Here is a 25,550-nt window from a genome sequence, read left to right on the forward strand (position 1 = left end):
ACTAATAACGAGAGAGACTAATAAGAGAGAGAGAGACTAATAACGAGAGAGACTAATAACGAGAGAGAGAGAGAGACTAATAACGAGAGAGAGACTAATAACGAGAGAGACTAATAAGAGAGAGAGAGAGAGACTAATACCGAAAGAGAGAGAGAGACTAATACAGAAAGAGAGAGAGACTAATACCGAGAGAGACTAATAACGAGAGAGAGAGACTAATTGGGGCGGCAGGGTAGCCTAGTGGTTAGAGCGTTGGACTAGTAACCGGAAGGTTGGAAGTTCAAACCCCCGAGCTGACAAGGTACAAATCTGTCGTTCTGCCCCTGAACAGGCAGTTAAACCCACTGTTCCTAGGCCGTCATTGAAAATAAGAATTTGTTCTTAACTGACTTGCCTAGTAAAATAAAGGTAAAATAAAAAATAAATAAAAAATAACGAGAGAGAGAGAGAGACTAATAACGAGAGATAGAGAGACTAATAACGAGAGAGAGAGAGACTAATAACGAAAGAGAGAGAGAGACTAATAACGAGAGAGAGAGAGAGAGACTAATAACGAGAGAGAGAGAGACTAATAACGAGAGAGACTAATAACGAGAGAGACTAATAACGAGAGAGAGAGAGAGACTAATAACGAGAGAGACTAATAACGAGAGAGACTAATAAGAGAGAGAGAGAGAGACTAATAACGAGAGAGACTAATAACGAGAGAGAGAGAGAGACTAATAACGAGAGAGAGAGAGACTAATAACGAGAGAGACTAATAACGAGAGAGACTAATAACGAGAGAGAGAGAGAGAGACTAATAACGAAAGAGAGAGAGAGACTAATAACGAGAGAGACTAACAACGAGAGAGAGAGAGAGACTAATAACGAGAGAGAGAGAGACTAATAACGAGAGAGACTAATAACAAGAGAGACTAATAACGAGAGAGAGAGAGAGACTAATAGCGAGAGAGAGACTAATAATGAGAGAGAGAGAGAGACTAATAACGAGAGAGAGACTAATAATGAGAGAGAGACTAATAATGAGAGAGAGATAGAGACTTATAACGAGAGAGAATGAGAGAGTAATAACGAGAGAGAGAGAGAGAGACTAATAACGAGAGAGAATGAGAGACTAATAACGAGAGAGCGAGAGAGAGAGAGAGACTAATAACGACAGAGAGAGAGAGACTAATAACGACAGAGAGAGAGACTAATAACGAGAGAGAGACTAATAACGAGAGAGAGACTAATAACGAGAGAGAGAGAGACTAATAACGAGAGAGAGAGACTAATAACGAGAGAGAGAGAGACTAATAACGAGAGAGAGAGACTAATAACGAGAGAGAGAGACTAATAACGAGAGAGAGAGACTAATAACGAGAGAGAGAGAGACTAATAGGTGAAGGTGGTAAATTACATTTCAATGGCATCGGACCGAGGCTCTGCATCTGTCCTCGTGCTCCTAGACCTTAGTGCTGCTTTTGATACCATCGACACCACATTCTTTTGGAGAGATTGGAAACCCAAATTGGTCTACACGGACAAGTTCTGGCCTGGTTTAGATCTTATCTGTCGGAAAGATATCAGTTTGTCTCTGTGAATGGTTTGTCCTCTGACAAATCAACTGTAAAGTTTGGTGTTCCTCAAGGTTCCGTTTTAGGACCACTATTGTTTTCACTATATATTTTACCTATTGGGGATGTCATTCGAAAACATAATGTTAACTTTCACTGCTATGCGGATGATACACAGCTGTACATTTCAATGAAACATGGTGAAGCCCCAAAATTGCCCTTGCTAGAAGCATGTGTTTCAGACTTAAGGAAGTGGATGGCTGCAAACTTTCTACTTTTAAATTCGGACAAAACAGAGATGCTTGTTCTAGGTCCCAAAAAACAAAGAGATCTTCTGTTGAATCTAACAATTAATCTTAATGGCTGTACAGTCGTCTCAAATAAAACTGTGAAGGACCTCGGCGTTACTCTGGTTCTGATCTCTCTTTTGAAGAACATATCAAGACCATTTCAAGGACAGCTTTTTCCCATCTACGTAACATTGCAAAAATCAGAAACTTTCTGTCCAAAAATGATGCAGAAAAATGAATCCATGCTTTTGTCACTTCTAGGTTAGACTACTGCAATGCTCTACTTTCCGGCTACCCGGATAAAGCACTAAATAAACTTCAGTTAGTGCTAAATACGGCTGCTAGAATCCTGACTAGAACCAAAAGATTTGATCATATTACTCCAGTGCTAGCCTCCCTACACTGGCTTCCTGTCAAAGCAAGGGCTGATTTCAAGGTTTTACTGCTAACCTACAAAGCATTACATGGGCATGCTCCTACCTATCTCTCTGATTTGGTCCTGCCGTACATACCTACACGTACGCTACGGTCACAAGACGCAGGCCTCCTAATTGTCCCTAGAATTTCTAAGCAAACAGCTGGAGGCAGGGCTTTCTCCTATAGAGCTCAATTTTTATGGAACGGTCTGCCTACCCATGTGAGAGACGCAGACTCGGTCTCAATCTTTAAGTCTTTACTGAAGACTTATCTCTTCAGTGGGTCATATGATTGAGTGTAGTCTGGCCCAGGAGTGGGAAGGTGAACAGAAAGGCTCTGGAGCAACGAACCGCCCTTGCTGTCTCTGCCTGGCCGGTTCCCTTCTCTCCACTGGGATTCTCTGCCTCTAACCCTATTACAGGGGCTGAGTCACTGGCTTACTGGGGCTCTCTCATGCCGTCCCTGGAAGGGGTGCGTCACCTGAGTGGGTTGATTCACTGATGTGGTCATCCTGTCTGGGTTGGCGCCCCCCCTTGGGTTGTGCCATGGCGGAGATCTTTGTGGGCTATACTCAGCCTTGTCTCAGGATGGTAAGTTGGTGGTTGAAGATATCCCTTTAGTGGTGTGGGGGCTGTGCTTTGGCAAAGTGGGTGGGGTTATATCCTTCCTGTTTGGCCCTGTCCGGGGTGTCCTCGGATGGGGCCACAGTGTCTCCTGACCCATCCTGTCTCAGCCTCCAGTATTTATGCTGCAGTAGTTTGTGTCGGGGGGCTAGGGTCAGCTTGTTATATCTGGAGTACTTCTCCTGTCCTATTCGGTGTCCTGTGTGAATTTAAGTTCTCTCTCTCTCTCTCTGAGGACCTGAGCCCTAGGACCATGCCCCAGGACTACCTGACATGATGACTCCTTGCTGTCCCCAGTCCACCTGGCCATGCTGCTGCTCCAGTTTCAACTGTTCTGCCTTATTATTATTCGACCATGCTGGTCATTTATGAACATTTGAACATCTTGGCCATGTTCTGTTATAATCTCCACCCGGCACAGCCAGAAGAGGACTGGCCACCCCACATAGCCTGGTTCCTCTCTAGGTTTCTTCCTAGGTTTTGACCTTTCTAGGGAGTTTTTCCTAGCCACTGTGCTTCTACACCTGCATTGCTTGCTGTTTGGGGTTTTAGGCTGGATTTCTGTACAGCACTTTGAGATATCAGCTGATGTACGAAGGGCTATATAAATAAATTGGATTTGATTAATAACGAGAGAGAGAGAGAGAGACTAATACCGAAAGAGAGAGAGACTAATACCGAGAGAGACTAATAACGAGAGAGAGAGACTAATAACGAGAGAGCGAGAGAGACTAATAACGAGAGAGAGAGAGACTAATAACGAGAGAGAGAGAGAGACTAATAACAAGAGAGAGAGAGAGACTAATAACGAGAGAGAGCGAGACTAATAACGAGAGAGAGAGAGACTAATAACGAGAGAGAGAGAGAGAGACTAATAACGAGAGAGAGAGACTAATAACGAGAGAGACTAATAACGAGAGAGACTAATAACGAGAGAGAGAGAGAGACTAATAACGAGAGAGAGAGAGAGACTAATAACGAGAGAGACTAATAAGAGAGAGAGAGAGAGAGACTAATAACGAGAGAGAGAGAGACTAATAACGAGAGAGACTAATAAGAGAGAGAGAGAGAGACTAATACCGAAAGAGAGAGAGAGACTAATACCGAAAGAGAGAGAGACTAATACCGAGAGAGAGAGAGAGACTAATAACGAGAGAGAGAGAGAGACTAATAACGAGAGAGAGAGAGAGACTAATAACGAGAGAGAGAGAGAGACTAATAACGAGAGAGAGAGAGAGACTAATAACGAGAGAGAGAGAGAGACTAATAACGAGAGAGAGAGAGAGACTAATAACGAGAGAGAGAGAGAGACTAATAACGAGAGAGAGAGAGAGACTAATAACGAGAGAGAGAGACTAATAACGAGAGAGACTAATAACGAGAGAGACTAATAACGAGAGAGAGAGAGAGACTAATAACGAGAGAGAGAGAGAGACTAATAACGAGAGAGACTAATAACGAGAGAGACTAATAACGAGAGAGACTAATAACGAGAGAGAGAGAGAGACTAATAACGAGAGAGAGAGAGAGACTAATAACGAGAGAGACTAATAACGAGAGAGACTAATAAGAGAGAGAGAGAGAGACTAATAACGAGAGAGACTAATAACGAGAGAGACTAATAACGAGAGAGAGAGAGAGACTAATAACCAGAGAGAGAGAGAGAGACTAATAACGAGAGAGAGAGAGAGAGACTAATAACGAGAGAGAGAGAGAGACTAATAACGAGAGAGAGAGAGAGACTAATAACGAGAGAGAGAGAGACTAATAACGAGAGAGACTAATAACGAGAGAGACTAATAACGAGAGAGAGAGAGACTAATAACGAGAGAGAGAGAGAGACTAATAACGAGAGAGACTAATAACGAGAGAGAATAATAAGAGAGAGAGAGAGAGACTAATAACGAGAGAGAGAGAGAGACTAATAACGAGAGAGAGAGAGACTAATAACGAGAGAGAGAGAGAGAGACTAATACCGAAAGAGAGAGAGACTAATACCGAGAGAGACTAATAACGAGAGAGAGAGAGACTAATAACGAGAGAGAGAGAGAGACTAATAACGAGAGAGAGAGAGAGACTAATAACGAGAGAGAGAGAGAGACTAATAACGAGAGAGAGAGAGAGACTAATAACGAGAGAGAGAGAGAGACTAATAACGAGAGAGAGAGAGAGACTAATAACGAGAGAGAGAGAGAGACTAATAACGAGAGAGAGAGAGACTAATAACGAGAGAGACTAATAACGAGAGAGACTAATAACGAGAGAGACTAATAACGAGAGAGAGAGAGACTAATAACGAGAGAGACTAATAACGAGAGAGACTAATAAGAGAGAGAGAGAGAGACTAATAACGAGAGAGACTAATAACGAGAGAGAGAGAGAGACTAATAACGAGAGAGAGACTAATAACGAGAGAGACTAATAAGAGAGAGAGAGAGAGACTAATACCGAAAGAGAGAGAGAGACTAATACAGAAAGAGAGAGAGACTAATACCGAGAGAGACTAATAACGAGAGAGAGAGACTAATAACGAGAGAGAGAGAGAGACTAATAACGAGAGATAGAGAGACTAATAACGAGAGAGAGAGAGACTAATAACGAAAGAGAGAGAGAGACTAATAACGAGAGAGAGAGAGACTAATAACGAGAGAGAGAGAGACTAATAACGAGAGAGACTAATAACGAGAGAGACTAATAACGAGAGAGAGAGAGAGACTAATAACGAGAGAGACTAATAACGAGAGAGACTAATAAGAGAGAGAGAGAGAGACTAATAACGAGAGAGACTAATAACGAGAGAGAGAGAGAGACTAATAACGAGAGAGAGAGAGACTAATAACGAGAGAGACTAATAACGAGAGAGACTAATAACGAGAGAGAGAGAGAGAGACTAATAACGAGAGAGAGAGAGAGAGACTAATAACGAGAGAGAGAGAGACTAATAACGAGAGAGAGAGAGACTAATAACGAGAGAGACTAATAACGAGAGAGACTAATAACGAGAGAGAGAGAGAGACTAATAACGAAAGAGAGAGAGAGACTAATAACGAGAGAGACTAACAACGAGAGAGAGAGAGAGACTAATAACGAGAGAGAGACTAATAACGAGAGAGACTAATAACAAGAGAGACTAATAACGAGAGAGAGAGAGAGACTAATAACGAGAGAGAGAGAGAGACTAATAACGAGAGAGAGAGAGAGACTAATAACGAGAGAGACTAATAAGAGAGAGAGAGAGAGACTAATAACGAGAGAGACTAATAACGAGAGAGAGAGAGAGACTAATAACGAGAGAGAGAGAGACTAATAACGAGAGAGAGAGAGACTAATAACGAGAGAGACTAATAACGAGAGAGACTAATAACGAGAGAGAGAGAGAGACTAATAACGAGAGAGAGAGACTAATAACGAGAGAGAGAGAGACTAATAACGAGAGAGACTAATAACGAGAGAGACTAATAATGAGAGAGACTAATAACGAGAGAGAGAGAGAGACTAATAACGAAAGAGAGAGAGAGACTAATAACGAGAGAGACTAATAACGAGAGAGAGAGAGAGACTAATAACGAAAGAGAGAGAGAGACTAATAACGAGAGAGACTAATAACGAGAGAGAGAGAGAGACTAATAACGAGAGAGAGAGAGAGAGACTAATAACTAGAGAGAGAGACTAATAACGAGAGAGAGAGACTAATAACGAGAGAGACTAATAACGAGAGAGACTAATAACGAGAGAGACTAATAACGAGAGAGACTAATAACGAGAGAGAGAGAGACTAATACCGAAAGAGAGAGAGAGACTAATAACGAGAGAGACTAATAACGAGAGAGAGAGAGACTAATAAGAGAGAGAGAGAGAGACTAATAACGAGAGAGACTAATAACGAGAGAGAGAGAGAGACTAATAAGAGAGAGAGAGAGAGACTAATAACGAGAGAGACTAATAACGAGAGAGAGAGAGACTAATAACGAGAGAGAGAGAGACCAATAACGAGAGAGAGCGACTAATAACGAGAGAGAGAGAGAGACTAATAAGAGAGAGAGAGAGAGACTAATAACGAGAGAGACTAATAACGAGAGAGAGAGAGACTAATAACGAGAGAGACCAATAACGAGAGAGAGCGACTAATAACGAGAGAGAGCGACTAATAACGAGAGAGAGCGACTAATAACGAGAGAGAGCGACTAATAACGAGAGAGAGCGACTAATAACGAGAGAGAGCGACTAATAACGAGAGAGAGCGACTAATAACGAGAGAGAGCGACAAATTGAACCCAGAGGAAAAACTAAAAATACTCATGGGCGAAGGAGCAATGGCTCCTCTTGCAGCCAAATATGTATTTTCCAAATTTGTATTTGCCTGAGGGACACTGAATAATAACATCTGCATAGTAAGCAGTAACTTACTTATTATTACTATTATTGTTATTACTATTATTATTGCTGTTTATCATTCCAAATATGGGTGCTAATGGTAGTGATAACAGTTTAGTGATGGTATTAGTAGTCGTAGTAATGATGGTAGTTGTAGTACTGATATAAAGGAGAAGATGACGGTTATTTAGTTATAAGTTAGTTATAGTTTCATTTTCCATAATTTGATTTTATATTTATTAAATTTCTACTATTGACTTTTACCATTTTATTGTTATTATTTTAGTATTTAATGTTGTATTATTATTTACTACCATTTTATATTATTATTTGCTATCATTTATAATTTTGTTACAATGTATATTGTATACGTTGTTGCTTTGGCAATATTGACAATGTTTTTCATGCCAATAAAGCAGCTTGAATTTGACTAATAACAAGAGAGAGAGACTAATAACGAGAGAGACTAATAACGAGAGAGAGACTAATAACGAGAGAGAGAGAGAGACTAATAACGAGAGAGAGAGAGAGAGAGAGACTAATAACGAGAGAGACTAATAACGAGAGAGAGACTAATATCGAGAGAGAGAGAGAGACTAATAACGAGAGAGAGAGAGAGAGACTAATAACGAGAGAGAGAGAGAGAGAGAGACTAATAACGAGCGAGAGAGAGAGACTAATAACGAGAGAGAGAGAGACTAATAACGAGAGAGAGAGAGAGACTAATAACGAGAGAGAGAGAGACTAATAACGAGAGAGAGAGAGAGAGAGACTAATAACGAGAGAGAGAGAGAGAGAGAGAGAGACTAATAACGAGAGAGAGAGAGAGAGAGACTAATAACGAGAGAGAGAGAGAGACTAATAACGAGAAAGAGAGAGAGAGCGACTAATAACGAGAGAGAGCGACTAATAACGAGAGAGAGCGACTAATAACGAGAGAGCGACAAATTGAACCCAGAGGAAAAACTAAAAATACTCATGGGCGAAGGAGCAATGGCTCCTCTTGCAGCCAAATATGTATTTTCCAAATATGTATTTGCCTGAGGGACACTGAATAATAACATCTGCATAGTAAGCAGTAACTTACTTATTATTACTATTATTGTTATTACTATTATTATTGCTGTTTATCATTCCAAATATGGGTGCTAATGGTAGTGATAACAGTTTAGTGATGGTATTAGTAGTCGTAGTAATGATGGTAGTTGTAGTACTGATATAAAGGAGAAGATGACGGTTATTTAGTTATAAGTTAGTTATAGTTTCATTTTCCATAATTTGATTTTATATTTATTAAATTTCTACTATTGACTGTTACCATTTTATTGTTATTATTTTAGTATTTAATGTTGTATTATTATTTACTACCATTTTATATTATTATTTGCTATCATTTATAATTTTGTTACAATGTATATTGTATACGTTGTTGCTTTGGCAATATTGACAATGTTTTTCATGCCAATAAAGCAGCTTGAATTTGACTAATAACAAGAGAGAGAGACTAATAACGAGAGAGACTAATAACGAGAGAGAGACTAATAACGAGAGAGAGAGAGAGAGACTAATAACGAGAGAGAGAGAGAGAGAGAGAGAGAGACTAATAACGAGAGACTAATAACGAGAGAGAGACTAATATCGAGAGAGAGAGAGAGACTAATAACGAGAGAGAGAGAGAGAGAGAGAGAGACTAATAACGAGAGAGAGAGAGAGAGAGAGACTAATAACGAGCGAGAGAGAGACTAATAACGAGCGAGAGAGAGAGAGACTAATAACGAGAGAGAGAGAGACTAATAACGAGAGAGAGAGAGACTAATAACGAGAGAGAGAGAGACTAATAACGAGAGAGAGAGAGAGAGAGAGACTAATAACGAGAGAGAGAGAGAGAGAGAGAGACTAATAACGAGAGAGAGCGAGAGAGAGAGACTAATAACGAGAGAGAGAGAGAGAGAGACTAATAACGAGAGAGAGAGAGACTAATAACGAGAAAGAGAGGCTAACTAACTAAAACAGTAACCTGGGGAAGGTTTTCTGTAGTATTATAAATGTAAGAGTTATAAACTTCCTTAATAAGCACAATGTCTTGAGTAAAAGCCCAATTGGATTTATACCAAAACATTGCACAACTGATCATATTTACATCCTACACACCCTGATAGATAAACATGTCCACCAAAATAATAGCAAATATAAGCTTGCTTTATCGACTTCCAAAAAGCATTTGATTCTATTTGGCATACAGGACTGTTCTACAAAGTTATTGAAAGTGGTGTAGGGGGTAAAACATGACATACAGTGCCTTGCGAAAGTATTCGGCCCCTTTGAACTTTGCGACCTTTTGCCACATTTCAGGCTTCAAACAAAGATATAAAACTGTATTTTTTGGTGAAGAATCAACAACAAGTGGGACACAATCATGAAGTGGAACGACATTTATTGGATATTTCAAACTTTTCTAACAAATCAAAAACTGAAAAATTGGGCGTGCAAAATTATTCAGCCCCCTTAAGTTAATACTTTGTAGCGCCACCTTTTGCTGCGATTACAGCTGTAAGTCGCTTGGGGTATGTCTATCAGTTTTGCACATCGAGAGACTGACATTTTTTCCCATTCCTCCTTGCAAAACAGCTCGAGCTCAGTGAGGTTGGATGGAGAGCATTTGTGAACAGCAGTTTTCAGTTCTTTCCACAGATTCTCGATTGGATTCAGGTCTGGACTTTGACTTGGCCATTCTAACACCTGGATATGTTTATTTTTGAACCATTCCATTGTAGATTTTGCTTTATGTTTTGGATCATTGTCTTGTTGGAAGACAAATCTCCGTCCCAGTCTCAGGTCTTTTGCAGACTCCATCAGGTTCTTCCAGAATGGTCCTGTATTTGGCTCCATCCATCTTCCCATCAATTTTAACCATCTTCCCTGTCCCTGCTGAAGAAAAGCAGGCCCAAACCATGATGCTGCCACCACCATGTTTGACAGTGGGCATGGTGTGTTCAGGGTGATGAGCTGTGTTGCTTTTACGCCAAACATAACGTTTTGCATTGTTGCCAAAAAGTTCAATTTTGGTTTCATCTGACCAGAGCACCTTCTTCCACATGTTTGGTGTGTCTCCCAGGTGGCTTGTGGCAAACTTTAAACGACACTTTTTATGAATATCTTTAAGAAATGGCTTTCTTCTTGCCACTCTTCCATAAAGGCCAGATTTGTGCAATATACAACTGATTGTTGTCCTATGGACAGAGTCTCCCACCTCAGCTGTAGATCTCTGCAGTTCATCCAGAATGATCATGGGCCTCTTGGCTGCATCTCTGATCAGTCTTCTCCTTGTATGAGCTGAAAGTTTAGAGGGACGGCCAGGTCTTGGTAGATTTGCAGTGGTCTGATACTCCTTCCATTTCAATATTATCGCTTGCACAGTGCTCCTTGGGATGTTTAAAGCTTGGGAAATCTTTTTGTATCCAAATCCGGCTTTAAACTTCTTCACAACAGTATCTCGGACCTGCCTGGTGTGTTCCATGTTCTTCATGATGCTCTCTGCGCTTTTAACGGACCTCTGAGACTATCACAGTGCAGGTGCATTTATACGGAGACTTGATTACACACAGGTGGATTCTATTTATCATCATTAGTCATTTAGGTCAACATTGGATCATTCAGAGATCCTCACTGAACTTCTGGAGAGAGTTTGCTGCACTGAAAGTAAAGGGGCTGAATAATTTTGCACGCCCAATTTTTCCGTTTTTGATTTGTTAAAAACTTTTGAAATATCCAATAAATGTCGTTCCACTTCATGATTGTGTCCCACTTGTTGTTGATTCTTCACAAAAAAATACAGTTTTATATCTTTATGTTTGAAGCCTGAAATGTGGCAAAAGGTCGCAAAGTTCAAGGGGGCCGAATACTTTCGCAAGGCACTGTAATTAGATCAATGTATACTGGCAATACGTGCAGCATTAAAATTGGTAAGAAAATAACAGAATTCTTTAACCAGGGGTGGGGTCTTCGCCAGGGTTGCAATCTATCTGAGCCCTGCACTCTTCAATATTTACATTATTGAATTGGCCACTATTCTAGAAAGATCCTCAGCCCCTGGTGTTAGTCTCCACAATTCATAAGTTAAATTCAAAAGTTAAACTCTTCGCAGATGACCTATGTCTGCTGTCACCCACAGCACATGGCCTACAGCAAAGCCTGGACCTGCTAGAGCAGTACTGCCAGACCTGGGCCCTGGCAGTAAACCCCAAAAAGACTAAAATAATGATTTTCCAGAGAAGATCCAGATCTCAGGGAATTAGACCAAAGTTCTCAATTGGTACAAAATATATAGAGTACTGTACACACTACAATTACTTAGGTTTAAAATAAGCTCAACTGGACACCTTAATGAGGCAGTGAATGAGCTGAGAGAGAAAGCACGCAGGGCATTCTACACCATTAAAAAGCCAATTCAAATTGAAATAAAACTAATTGAATATGTCATTGAACCAATTGTACTTTATGGCAGCGAGGTGTGGGGTCCACTTGCAAAACAAGATTTCATCAAATGGGCCAAACACCCCATTGAAACCCTGCATGCAGAGTTCTGTAAGATTCTCCTACATGTCCAGAGGAAAACTACAAACAATGCATGCAAGGCAGAATTAGGCCAATATCCACTAATAATAATAAACTCAAAAAAGAGCAATTAAGTTTTGGAAACATTTAAAATACAGTGACCCGCTCTCATATCATTACCAAGCCCTGCAATGCCAAGAGCTGAGCAAAGAAAAGAGTCCCCTCATCCAGCTGGTCCTGTGGCTGAGTTCACAAACCTGTTCTACTAACACACTGAAGCCTCAGGACCAGAACATCCAATCAATCAGAATAAACCAAATTACAACACAGTCAAAACCAAACTATATTGCTTATTGGGAAACACGAGCACAAACACAAAGCAAAATGCAGTGCTATCTGGCCCTAAATCGACAGTACACCGTGGCTAAATATTTGACCATGGTTACTGATCAAAACCTTAGAAAAACCTTGACAATGTACAGGCTCAGTGAGCACAGCCTTGCCATTGAGAAGGGTAGACACAGGAAAACCTGGGTCTCTGTAGAGGAAAGGCTGTGCAACCACTGCACAACAGCAGAACCTGAGACAGACCAGACCTGCATTTCCTGACAAAATGTTTAAAAAAATATATAAAAACAACTAGAGTGTCATTTTCCCAAATTTGAAACCCTTATTCAAGGTTTCAAAGACCTCTCTGATGAGGATAGGCTACCCGTCCTGTTGGGGGAGGATGCAGAGAGCTGTGGGTTGGCAGCGCACTACATTGCTGCCTGCTATAAGTTGAGGGACAGTGTCTGACAGACCAATCAACCTGCACATGTCCTCTACTGTATGCTTATTGTTATTGTTGAATGTATGGTTATTTTGACACTTAGTTATTGTTGTTACTGTTGTCCCGCTGACAATTTTGATTCTCATTTTTATTTATTTTTATATTGTAAATATCCAAAATGAGCATTGGCAATATGTACATTGTTACGTTATGCCAATAAAGCAAATTGAATTGAGAGAGAGAGAGAGAGACTAATAACGAGAGAGGGAGAGAGAGCCTAATAACGAGAGAGGGAGAGAGAGCCTAATAACGAGAGAGGGAGAGAGAGCCTAATAACGAGAGAGGGAGAGAGAGCCTAATAACGAGAGAGGGAGAGAGAGCCTAATAACGAGAGAGGGAGAGAGAGCCTAATAACGAGAGAGGGAGAGAGAGCCTAATAACGAGAGAGGGAGAGAGAGCCTAATAACGAGAGGGAGAGAGAGACTAATAACGAGAGGGAGAGAGAGACTAATAACGAGAGAGGGAGAGAGAGACTAATAACGAGAGAGGGAGAGAGAGAGACTAATAACGAGAGAGGGAGAGAGAGAGACTAATAACGAGAGAGGGAGAGAGAGACTAATAACGAGAGAGGGAGAAAGAGAGACTAATAACGAGAGAGGGAGAGAGAGAATAATAACGAGAGGGAGAGAGAGACTAATAACGAGAGAGGGAGAGAGAGACTAATAACGAGAGAGAGAGAGATAAACAGAGGGATAAAGGAGGTATACAGCAGTCAGGTCTCTAGACAGAACAACTAGAAAGAGGGGAGGTGATTAAAAGGTGTATGGAGAGTCCTACCTTGAGGTCTCTGTAGACGACGAAGCGGTTGTGCATGTGTTCTAGTCCCAGGATGATCTCTGCTGCGTAGAAACGCATCTCCTTCTCACTGAACACACCATGCTGGGACAGGTGGTAGTGTAGGTCCCCTCCTACACACAATTAATACACGTCACTGAGTGTAACCATCCCTTCTCCAACACACAGGGGTGAGTGAGCAGGACACAGGGGTGAGTGAGCAGGACACCGGGGTGAGTGAGCAGGACACCGGGGTGAGTCAGCAGGACACCGGGGTGAGTCAGCAGGACACCGGGGTGAGTCAGCAGGACACCGGGGTGAGTCAGCAGGACACAGGGGTGAGTCAGCAGGACACAGGGGTGAGTCAGCAGGACACAGGGGTGAGTCAGCAAGACACAGGGGTGAGTCAGCAAGACACAATAAGAAGTATGACTTGATCAACATGATCTAGATTCCCCCTGAGAGACACTCAGGATAACGCGGCACACATATTGATATCAGTGTGTGTTTAGAGCTGTAGTCTAATCGATAGCTCAGTCATTGTGTAACTGCTGTCTAAATGTGATCTGTGGTCAGTGTGTGTATGTGTGTGTGTTAACTGCTGTCTAAATGTGATCTATGGTAAGTGTGTGTGTAACTGCTGTCTAAATGTGATCTATGGTCAGTGTGCGTGTGTGTGTGTGTTAACTGCTGTCTAAATGTGATCTATGGTCAGTGTGTGTGTGTGTTAACTGCTATCTAAATGTGATCCATGGTCAGTGTGTGTGTGTGTAACTGCTGTCTAAATGTGATCCATGGTCAGTGTGCGTGTGTGTGTAACTGCTGTCTAAATGTGATCCATGGTCAGTGTTTGTGTGTGTGTAACTGCTGTCTAAATGTGATCCATGGTCAGTGTGTGTGTGTGTGTGTGTGTATGTGTGTGTAACTGCTGTCTAAATGTGATCTATGGTCAGTGTGTGTGTGCAACTGCTGTCCAAATGTGATATATGGTCAGTATGCGTGTGTGTGTAACTGCTGTCTAAATGTGATCCATGGTCAGTGTGTGTGTGTGTGTAACTGCTGTCTAAATGTGATCCATGGACAGTGTGTGTGTGTGGGTGTAACTGCTGTCTAAATGTGATCTATGGTCAGTGTGTGTGTGTAACTGCTGTCTAAATGTGATCTATGGTCAGTGTGTGTGTGTGTGTGTGTGTTAACTGCTGTCTAAATGTGATCTATGGTCAGTGTGTATGTGTAACTGCTGTCTAAATGTGATCTACGGTCAGTGTGTGTGTGTGTGTGTGTGTGTAACTGCTGTCTAAATGTGATCCATGGTCAGTGTGTGTGTAACTGCTGTCTAAATGTGATCCATGGTCAGTGTGTGTGTGTGTGTGTATAACTGCTGGCTAAATGTGATCCATGGACAGTGTGTGTGTGTGGGTGTAACTGCTGTCTAAATGTGATCTATGGTCAGTGTGTGTGTGTAACTGCTGTCTAAATGTGATATATGGTCAGTGTGTGTGTGTGTTAACTGCTGTCTAAATGTGATCTATGGTCAGTGTGTGTGTGTAACTGCTGTCTAAATGTGATCTACGGTCAGTGTGTGTGTGTGTGTGTAACTGCTGTCTAAATGTGATCCATGGTCAGTGTGTGTGTAACTGCTGTCTAAATGTGATCCATGGTCAGTGGGTGTGTGTGTAACTGCTGGCTAAATGTGATCCATGGTCAGTGTGTGTGTGTGTGTGTGTGTAACTGCTGTCTAAATGTGATCCATGGTCAGTGTGTGTGTGTGTGTGTGTGTGTATAACTGCTGGCTAAATGTGATCCATGGACAGTGTGTGTGTGTGGGTTTAACTGCTGTCTAAATGTAATCTATGGTCAGTGTGTGTGTGTGTGTGTGTTAACTGCTGTCTAAATGTGATCTATGGTCAGTGTGTGTGTGTAACGGCTGTCTAAATGTGATCTACAGTCAGTGTATGTGTGTGTGTGTGTGTGTAACTGCTGTCTAAATGTGATCCATGGTCAGTGTGTGTGTGTGTTAACTGCTGTCTAAATGTGATCTATGGTCAGTGTGTGTGTTAAATGCTGTCTAAATGTGATCCATGGTCAGTGTGCGTGTGTGTGTAACTGCTGTCTAAATGTGATCCATGGTCAGTGTGTGTGTGTAACTGCTGTCTAAATGTGATCCATGGTCAGTGTGTGTGTGTGTGTGTGTGTGTAACTGCTGTCTAAATGTGATCCATGGTCAGTGTGTGTGTGTAACTGCTGTCTAAATGTGATCTATGGTCAGTGTGTGTGTGCAACTGCTGTCTAAATGTGATCTATGGTCAGTGTGTGTTTGTGTGTGACTGCTGTCTAAATGTGATCTATGGTCAGTGTGTTAACTGCTGTCTAAATGTGATCTATGGTCAGTGTGTGTGTGTTAACTGCTGTCTAAATGTGATCTATGGTCATTGTGTGTGTGTGTGTAACTGCTGTCTAAATGTGATTCATGGTCAGTGTGTGTGTGTGTGTAACTGCTGTCTAAATGTGATCCATGGTCAGTGTGTGTGTGTAACTGCTGTCAAAATGTGATCCATGGTCAGTGTCTGTGTGTGTGTTAACTGCTGTCTAAATGTGATTCATGGTCAGTGTGTGTGTGTTAACTGCTGTCTAAATGTGATTCATGGTCAGTGTGTGTGTGTGTGTGTAACTGCTGTCTAAATGTGATCCATGGTCAGTGTGTGTGTGTGTGTAACTGCTGTCAAAATGTGATCTATGGTCAGTGTGTGTGTGTGTGTGTAACTGCTGTCTAAATGTGATCCATGGTCAGTGTGTGTGTGTGTTAACTGCTGTCTAAATGTGATCTATGGTCAGTGTGTGTGTGTGTGTGTGTGTGTGTTAACTGCTGTCTAAATGTGATTCATGGTCAGTGTGTGTGTGTGTTAACTGCTGTCTAAATGTGATTCATGGTCAGTGTGTGTGTGTGTTAACTGCTGTCTAAATGTGATTCATGGTCAGTGTGTGTGTGTGTGTGTAACTGCTGTCTAAATGTGATCCATGGTCAGTGTGTGTGTGTGTGTAACTGCTGTCAAAATGTGATCTATGGTCAGTGTGTGTGTGTGTGTGTGTGTGCGTGTGTGCTACCATCCGCAGACTCTGAATCCATTGGAGATTGTCTGTAGATGGGGATGTAACCTACTTAACAAGACACACGTCAGAGACTGTCAGTTGCGCATCAGCCCAGAGGGACAGAGAGCCATCAGTGATGTCCTGTCCCATTCTGTGTGACCGTGTACTTTACCATGATCCTCAGAGGGACAGACCACTACAATGAGACTCCTCATGGTGACTGGTGTCTCACCTGCAGGTTGAACCAGGCGAGACTTGCCACCTTTCAGGAGTCTTACCGTTCATCAGGTCCAGAATGAAACAGAGTTTGTCTGGTGTGTGGAAGGCGTATGTCATACACACTATGAACGGACAGTCCTAGAGAGAAAGAGGGAGGGGACGTATTTAAATGTAAAGTCAGAGAGGTCAATCTGAAAATGTGCTGTGCATGTACAGTGCCTTGCGAAAGTATTCGGCCCCCTTGAACTTTGCGACCTTTTGCCACATTTCAGGCTTCAAACATAAAGATATAAAACTGTATTTTTTGGTGAAGAATCAACAACAAGTGGGACACAATCATGAAGTGGAACGACATTTATTGGATATTTCAAACTTTTTTAACAAATCAAAAACTGAAAAATTGGGCGTGCAAAATTATTCAGCCCCCTTAAGAATCACCGGCTACTTTGTAGCGCCACCTTTTGCTGCGATTACAGCTGTAAGTCGCTTGGGGTATGTCTATCAGTTTTGCACATCGAGAGACTGACATTTTTTCCCATTCCTCCTTGCAAAACAGCTCGAGCTCAGTGAGGTTGGATGGAGAGCATTTGTGAACAGCAGTTTTCAGTTCTTTCCACAGATTCTCGATTGGATTCAGGTCTGGACTTTGACTTGGCCATTCTAACACCTGGATATGTTTATTTTTGAACCATTCCATTGTAGATTTTGCTTTATGTTTTGGATCATTGTCTTGTTGGAAGACAAATCTCCGTCCCAGTCTCAGGTCTTTTGCAGACTCCATCAGGTTTTCTTCCAGAATGGTCCTGTATTTGGCTCCATCCATCTTCCCATCAATTTTAACCATCTTCCCTGTCCCTGCTGAAGAAAAGCAGGCCCAAACCATGATGCTGCCACCACCATGTTTGACAGTGGGGATGGTGTGTTCAGCTGTTGCTTTTACACCAAACATAACGTTTTGCATTGTTGCCAAAAAGTTCAATTTTGGTTTCATCTGACCAGAGCACCTTCTTCCACATGTTTGGTGTGTCTCTCAGGTGGCTTGTGGCAAACTTTAAACGACACTTTTTATGGATATCTTTAAGAAATGGCTTTCTTCTTGCCACTCTTCCATAAAGGCCAGATTTGTGCAATATACGACTGATTGTTGTCCTATGGACAGAGTCTCCCACCTCAGCTGTAGATCTCTGCAGTTCATCCAGAGTGATCATGGGCCTCTTGGCTGCATCTCTGATCAGTCTTCTCCTTGTATGAGCTGAAAGTTTAGAGGGACGGCCAGGTCTTGGTAGATTTGCAGTGGTCTGATACTCCTTCCATTTCAATATTATCGCTTGCACAGTGCTCCTTGGGATGTTTAAAGCTTGGGAAATCTTTTTGTATCCAAATCCGGCTTTAAACTTCTTCACAACAGTATCTCGGACCTGCCTGGTGTGTTCCTTGTTCTTCATGATGCTCTCTGCGCTTTTAACGGACCTCTGAGACTATCACAGTGCAGGTGCATTTATACAGAGACTTGATTACACACAGGTGGATTGTATTTATCATCATTAGTCATTTAGGCCAATATTGGATCATTCAGAGATCCTCACTGAACTTCTGGAGAGAGTTTGCTGCACTGAAAGTAAAGGGGCTGAATAATTTTGCACGCCCAATTTTTCAGTTTTTGATTTGTTAAAAAAGTTTGAAATATCCAATAAATGTCGTTCCACTTCATGATTGTGTCCCACTTGTTGTTGATTCTTCACCAAAAAATACAGTTTTATATCTTTATGTTTGAAGCCTGAAATGTGGCAAAAGGTCGCAAAGTTCAAGGGGGCCGAATACTTTCGCAAGGCACTGTATGTGAACACACAGTCAAGTAGGAAAGGCTTGTGTGTCTGTGTTAAAATAGTCGGGCAAAGCTCAATCTGAAAATGATACTCCCTTGTACTGTGTATGTGAATATACATATGTATAAACAGAGTGGACAGAAAGCGGTGTGTTAGACTCACCCCTGTGCTGACAAGGGACAACATGATTCTCTCGTTCAAAGCCAGAGTCTCTCCCTGCTTCATCTTGATCCTCTTCTTATCCAAACACTTCATGGCATACCTGACACACACACACACACACACACACAGGACCTTACTGGTGCTGTACTGCTGAGAACTCACTGTTCCTGTAGGATATTTTATCCCCTCCAGTCATTTATTAATGTTTATTTTCTCCACTTTAACCACCCCTCTTTCTCTGCAAGTTCATGCTCCTGCGCTACTCACATCTTGCCGGTGTCAGCCTTCCTGCAGCCGTACACCTCCCCGAAACCCCCTCGACCAATGATACGATGGACACTGAAGTCATTCATCGTCAACTAAAGAGAGGCGAGCGAGATAGAGTGAGGGGGAGATGTAGAACGAGCGAGATGGAGAGAGAGAGAACAAGACAGAGAGAGAAGCTGACGTGATGTTACACTTCAGACAGTAGGCAATAAGACGTGAAAGAAAAGCCTTTCACAGGCAAAACATCACCACAATCCATACAGTAAGTTAGAATAACACCCACACATACAAAATACAACTCACATGGATGTTCAGCTCCACATTCTTCCACTGGCAGAAACGAGTGAACTTGTCACTGATGAAAGAGAGAAAAAAGAAAGATGAGGAGAGGTAGAGAGACAGAAAGAAGGAAAGAACAAGCAGGTCAGCGGACTAAGGCACTGCATCTCAGTGCAAGAGGCGTCACTAGAGTCCCTGGTTCGAATCCAGGCTGTATCACATCCGCTGTGATTGGGAGTCCCATAGGGCGGCGCACAATTGGCCCAGCGTCGCCCGGGTTTGGCCGAGGTAGGCCATCATTGTAAATAATCATTTGTTCTTAACTGACTTGCCTAGTTAAATAAAGGTTCAATAAAACATGTATAAAATAAATATTCCCCGGCCTACTGACTGTGGGAGTGTGGAGAAACTTGTTTCCCTTACGACACAAATGGATGAGTGGATAATAAAGCACTTTATTCTAAATCTGGAGACAATGAAAAACTGTATTACTCTGGCCAGCATGCAACATATTTATTCTACACCCCTGTCTCTCCCCCCCCCCCCCCCCCCGTCTTACCTCTCTATGAACTTGCGGAAGATCATCCCTCGCAGACTGTCACAGATCTCCACTATGTACGGCTGAACACAAACTGGAGTTAGTGAGTCTGTGCGTTTCAAGTTTCAACGTTTTATTGTCGATGCACAGGATACAGCAGGTGTAAACCAGTACAGTGAAATGCTGAACTTGTGAGTTATTTCCCAACAATGCACAATAAGTGTAGTAATATAGATAAGAAGAAGAACGTGAAATACGAGAAGAAAAAAAGGTCAATGCCAGTACCATCATTACAATGTGCAGGGCTACTAGAGTGATTGAGGTAGATATGTTCATTTAACAGGGCTACTAGAGTGATTGAGGTAGATATGTTCATTTAACAGGGCTACTAGAGTGATTGAGGTAGATATGTTCATTTAACAGGGCTACTGGAGTGATTGAGGTAGATATGTTCATTTAACAGGGCTACTGGAGTGATTGAGGTAGATATGTTCATTTAACAGGGCTACTGGAGTGATTGAGGTAGATATGTTCATTTAACAGGGCTACTGGAGTGATTGAGGTAGATTTGTTCATTTAACAGGGCTACTGGAGTGATTGAGGTAGATATGTTTATTTAACAGGGCAACTAGAGTGATTGAGGTAGATATGTTCATTTAACAGGGCTACTAGATTGAGGTAGGTATGTTCATTTAACAGGGCTACTAGATTGAGGTAGGTATGTTCATTTAACAGGGCTACTAGATTGAGGTAGGTATGCTCATTTAACAGGGCTACTAGATTGAGGTAGGTATGTTCATTTAACAGGGCTACTAGATTGAGGTAGGTATGTTCATTTAACAGGGCTACTAGATTGAGGTAGGTATGTTCATTTAACAGGGCTACTAGATTGAGGTAGGTATGTACAGTACCAATAAAAAAGTTAGGACACACTTACTCATTCTTTTTACTATTTTCTACATTGTAGAATAGTGAAGACATCAGAACTATGGAATCATGTAGTAACCCAAAAAATATATTTTAGATTCTTCAAAGTAGCCACCCGTTGCCTTGATGACACTCTTGGCATTCTCTCAACCAGCTTCATGAGGTAGTCACCTGGAATGCATTTCAATTAACAGGTGTGCCTTGTTCATTTGTGGAATTTCTTTATTTCTTAATGTGTTTGAGCCAATCAATTGTGTTGTGACATGGTAGGGGTGCTATACAGAAGACAACCCTATTTGGTAAAAGACCAAGTCCATATTATGGCAAGAACAGCTCAAATAAGCAAAGAGAAATGACAGTCCATCATGACTTGAAGATGTGAAGTTCCGTCAATCTGGAACATTTCAAGAACTTCCAAGTGCAGCCTGAAAAACCATAAAGCGCTATGAAGAAACTGGCTCTCATGAGGACCGCCAGAGGAAAGGAAGACCCAGATTTACCTCTGCTGTGGTATGATGAAACTGGCTCTCATGAGGACCACCACAGGAAAGGAAGACCCAGATTTACCTCTGCTGCAGAGGACATGTTCATTAGAGTTACCAGCCTCAGATTGCAGCCCAAATAAATGCTTCACAGGGTTCAAATAACACACACATCTCATCATCAACTGTTTAGAGGAGACTGTGAATCAGGCCTTCGTGGTCTAATTGCTGCAAAGAAACCACTACTAAAGGAATGAGAAGAAGATACTTGCTTTGGGCTAGAAACACAAGCAATGGACATTAGTGGAAATCTGTCTTTTGGTCTGATTAGTCCAAATGTAAGATTTTTGGTTCCAACTGTGTCTTTGTGGCACCACGAAGCATGGAGGAGGTGTGATGGTGCTTTGCTGGTGACACTTTCTGTGATTTATTTAGAATTCAAGGCACACTTAACCAGCATGGCTACCACAGCATTCTGCAGCAATATACTATCCCATCTGGTTTGCGCTTAGGGGGACTATCAATTGTTTTTCAACAGGACAATGACCCAACACACCTCCAGGATGTGTAAGGACTATTTGACCAAGAAGGAGAGTGATCAAGTGCTGCATCAGATGACCCTGGCCTCCACAATCACATGACCTCAACCCAATTGAGATGGTTGGGATGAGTTGGACCGCAGAGTGAAGGAGAAGCAGTCAACAAGTGCTCAGCATATGTGGGAACTCCTTCAACACTGTTGGAAAAGCATTCCAGGTGAAGCTGGTTGAGAGAATGCCAAGAGTGTGCAAAGCTGTCATCAAGGCAAAGGGTGGCTACTTTGAAGAATCTAAAATATCTATTTTTTTGGTTACTACATGATTCCATATGTGTTATTTCATAGCTTTGATATCTTCACTATTATTCTACAATGTAGAAAATAGTAACATAAATGGAATGAGCAGGTGTGTAAAAACGTTTGACTGGTACTATACATGTAAACAGGGGTACTGGAGGGATTGTGGTAGACATGTACATGTAAACAGGGGTACTGGAGGGATTGTGGTAGTCATGTACATGTAAACAGGGGTACTGGAGGGATTGTGGTAGTCATGTACATGTAAACAGGGGTACTGGAGGGATTGTGGTAGTCATGTACATGTAAACAGGGGTACTGGAGGGATTGTGGTAGACATGTACATATAAACAGGGGTACTGGAGGGATTGTGGTAGACATGTACATGTAAACAGGGGTACTGGAGGGATTGTGGTAGACAGGGGTACTGGAGGGATTGTGGTAGTCATGTACATGTAAACAGGGGTACTGGAGGGATTGTGGTAGACAGGGGTACTGGAGGGATTGTGGTAGACAGGGTTACTGGAGGGATTGTGGTAGACATGTACATGTAAACAGGGGTACTGGAGGGATTGTGGTAGACATGTACATATAAACAGGGGTACTGGAGGGATTGTGGTAGACAGGGGTAATGGAGGGATTGTGGTAGACAGGGTTACTGGAGGGATTGTGGTAGACAGGGGTACTAGAGGGATTGTGGTAGACATGTACATGTAAACAGGGGTACTGGAGGGATTGTGGTAGACAGGGGTACTGGAGGGATTGTGGTAGACATGTACATGTAAACAGGGGTACTGGAGGGATTGTGGTAGACAGGGGTACTGGAGGGATTGTGGTAGTCATGTACATGTAAACAGGGGTACTGGAGGGATTGTGGTAGACAGGGGTACTGGAGGGATTATGGTAGTCATGTACATGTAAACAGGGGTACTTGAGGGATTGTAGTAGACATGTACATGTAAACAGGGGTACTGGAGGGATTGTGGTAGACATGTACATATAAACAGGGGTAAAAGTAACAAGTTGCAGGATAAATACCAATGGTCATGATAATCATAATAATAGAACTAGGTTAAGGTGTGTGTGTGTCGGAACCCCACTATGTGAGACGGCACAGAGACACACAGGAGTTAGATTGGTGCTGCAATTTGTGTGCGTGTTCCTTACCTGAAAGAGAGAGGGAGGCACCTGTTTCTTGGCCAGGTGAGTCTGAACGTGGTCTACTGCTTTCTTAGAGAAGGCCTGAGAGAGAGAGAGATCGAGAGCAAGACAGAGAGAGAAGGGGGAATGGAGAAGAGTATGGGGGGTGGAGGAGAGAGAGAGGAGGGTCATGTGACAGTCATTTCCAGTCCAGTATACCATGTAAAGTGTTTTAGATAGGTTGGGGTGTTGCATTGTGTTAATTCATGTCAACCTCCTCCCTGAGAGAGGACAGCATTTTAGGGGAGTTTGTTACACTGTGTTGGTTTTCCCATGTTGACCTTACATGTGAACAGGAGAGGAGTTCCTTCATGATGTATCCATCATAGATCTGTCTGCTACGACACAACCGCTCCTCTTCAGAATCCAACTTCTCGTAGTCCTTAATCTGACACACACACACATACACTTCCTCTGAAACACCATGGAATTAGCCTAATCTCAAACATCTCACATGACCTTTAATACAACTGACACACACTAGACTTCTGCTCTCTAACCACTGACTACAGAGAGGGAGAGAGCGAGACAGAGACAGACAGACACAGACAGGGGGGAGAGAGAGAGAGAGAGACATACAGAGGGGAGAGAGAGAGAAAGGCAGACAGAGATAGAGGTGTGTGTCTCTCACTTCTTCGTAGAACTTGAGCTGTGGTACGGCCTCAGAGAGAGAGGCAGATAGAGGGGAAAGAGAGAAAGGCAGACAGAGGAGAGAGAGAGAAAGGCAGACAGAGGAGAGAGAGAGAGAGAGAGAGAGAGAGAGAGAGAGGCAGACAGACAGACAGAGGGGAGAGAGAGAGAAAGGCAGACAGAGGGGGGAGAGAGAGAAAGGCAGAGGAGAGAGAACGAGAAAGGCAGACAGAGATAGAGGTGTGTGTTTCTCTCACTTCTTCGTAGAACTTGAGCTGTGGTACGGCCTCATCTATTTCATTCAAACAAAAATCCTTGAACAGCAGAAACCCTGAAACAGAGAAAACACATACACACTGTCAGAGTTGTTTCTTTGACATTATGACATCAGCTTTAGGTGTGTGTGTGTGTGTGTGTGTGTGTGTGTGTGTGTGTGTGTGTGTGTGTGTTGTGTGTGTGTGTGTGTGTTTTGACCTAACTAAAAGTAGGAAAGGTAATATCATTGTAAATAAAGCTTCTGGGGTCTGCACACACACATACACCTTTCATTTTGAGAAGTAGGCCTTTCTAGTGGATTAGCCTTAGTAAGAGAACAATGTCCTCATCTCATTGAGCAAATCCCCTATCAGACACACACATTGCAATGTGCTTGAAATGGACCACAATTACAGGGGGTGAGCGTCATCTTACATCTCTATTGTCTGCATTATTATCTACGTATCACTGACACAAACGTTTACACACACTAGGACACACACACAATCTACTGAAGCCCATCTGAACAGCTCGCAAAAAAAGCCTGTGTGTTGCCACGGTAACCTCATCATAGCCTTCACGGCACGTGTGCATGTGTTGTTACAGCCGATACACCACATCATCATCAGCAGAGATATTTCACATCTCAGATGACAATCAGTGAAAATAAAAGTTCATGTCTGTTGTGGAAGTATATTTTTGCTTATTAGAGTAAATATATATATGTGGCTGGTTTCAGGAAGCTAGGTGGCGTATGTTGGCGTCACTATTTCACATGAGAGCCATTTGAACGTATGCAAATATGGAGAGTCGTAAAGAGAACACACAAGGATGTTGTAAAAAAAACACCTGTCTCCAGATTACATCTTCAAATTAAGGGCAACCATGGCATCCGTGACAGAGAGGGAGAAGTCCATCCATGCAAGAGAGTCTAGCTAGCTACATTTTCTGATATTACAGGTTTCAAATTTTGTCAGCTAGCTGGCTAACGTTACTTGTCTGACCTGTTTAGTAATATTATTTGTATCTCAAAAGCCATTTGCATTGCTAGTTATAGCCTAATGTTAGCTAACTAACATTGAACCTTGTTGGTTAGTGACATGCAGGGTAGTAAAGTTGTGAGTTGGGATTATGCTTCATTGTTTAGCTAGCTAGCTAGCTAGCTAGCTACATGTCTAAATAAAAGATTCCACTTTGCAAGTAACTATTTCAATAGAATGGTTATGATGTCAGTGTGACAACTGTCGATAGACGTAGCTCTGGCTATCTACTCCGATTTCAGATGTCCGGTGTCAGTAAGCGTTGGCAAAAAAAGGTTTTATTAAATTGTTGCCAGCAGCACAGTTAGTCACCAAAGCTCTGGATAACATGAAAACAGCCTAACCAGCTTGACTGCTGTTGTCAGATCAGAACGCTC

The 25,550-nt window shown here is 42.1% G+C and overlaps 1 protein-coding gene across 2 annotated transcripts in view; it reads right to left on the bottom strand.

Moving 5' to 3' along the window:
• LOC139408508 (G protein-coupled receptor kinase 3-like) overlaps nt 1-25,550 on the bottom strand; it is a 99,447-nt gene that overhangs the window by 36,507 nt on the left and 37,390 nt on the right. Inside the window, exons 3-11 of one of the 2 annotated variants that reach the window (XM_071152483.1) lie at nt 24,136-24,209; nt 23,535-23,636; nt 23,216-23,290; nt 19,826-19,887; nt 19,291-19,342; nt 18,988-19,079; nt 18,721-18,820; nt 16,792-16,870; nt 13,427-13,557 (exon numbers count right to left, since the gene is read on the bottom strand). In XM_071152483.1, the coding sequence (XP_071008584.1) occupies nt 13,427-13,557; nt 16,792-16,870; nt 18,721-18,820; nt 18,988-19,079; nt 19,291-19,342; nt 19,826-19,887; nt 23,216-23,290; nt 23,535-23,636; nt 24,136-24,209 (767 nt within the window). Of the gene's footprint in view, nt 1-13,426; nt 13,558-16,791; nt 16,871-18,720; nt 18,821-18,987; nt 19,080-19,290; nt 19,343-19,825; nt 19,888-23,215; nt 23,291-23,534; nt 23,637-23,879; nt 23,908-24,135; nt 24,210-25,550 lie in introns of those variants that run through there. The other variant, XM_071152484.1, reaches the window with a different exon arrangement.

This window comes from Oncorhynchus clarkii, chromosome 5 (assembly GCF_045791955.1).
Source record: "Oncorhynchus clarkii lewisi isolate Uvic-CL-2024 chromosome 5, UVic_Ocla_1.0, whole genome shotgun sequence".
Classification (NCBI taxonomy): domain Eukaryota; kingdom Metazoa; phylum Chordata; class Actinopteri; order Salmoniformes; family Salmonidae; genus Oncorhynchus; species Oncorhynchus clarkii.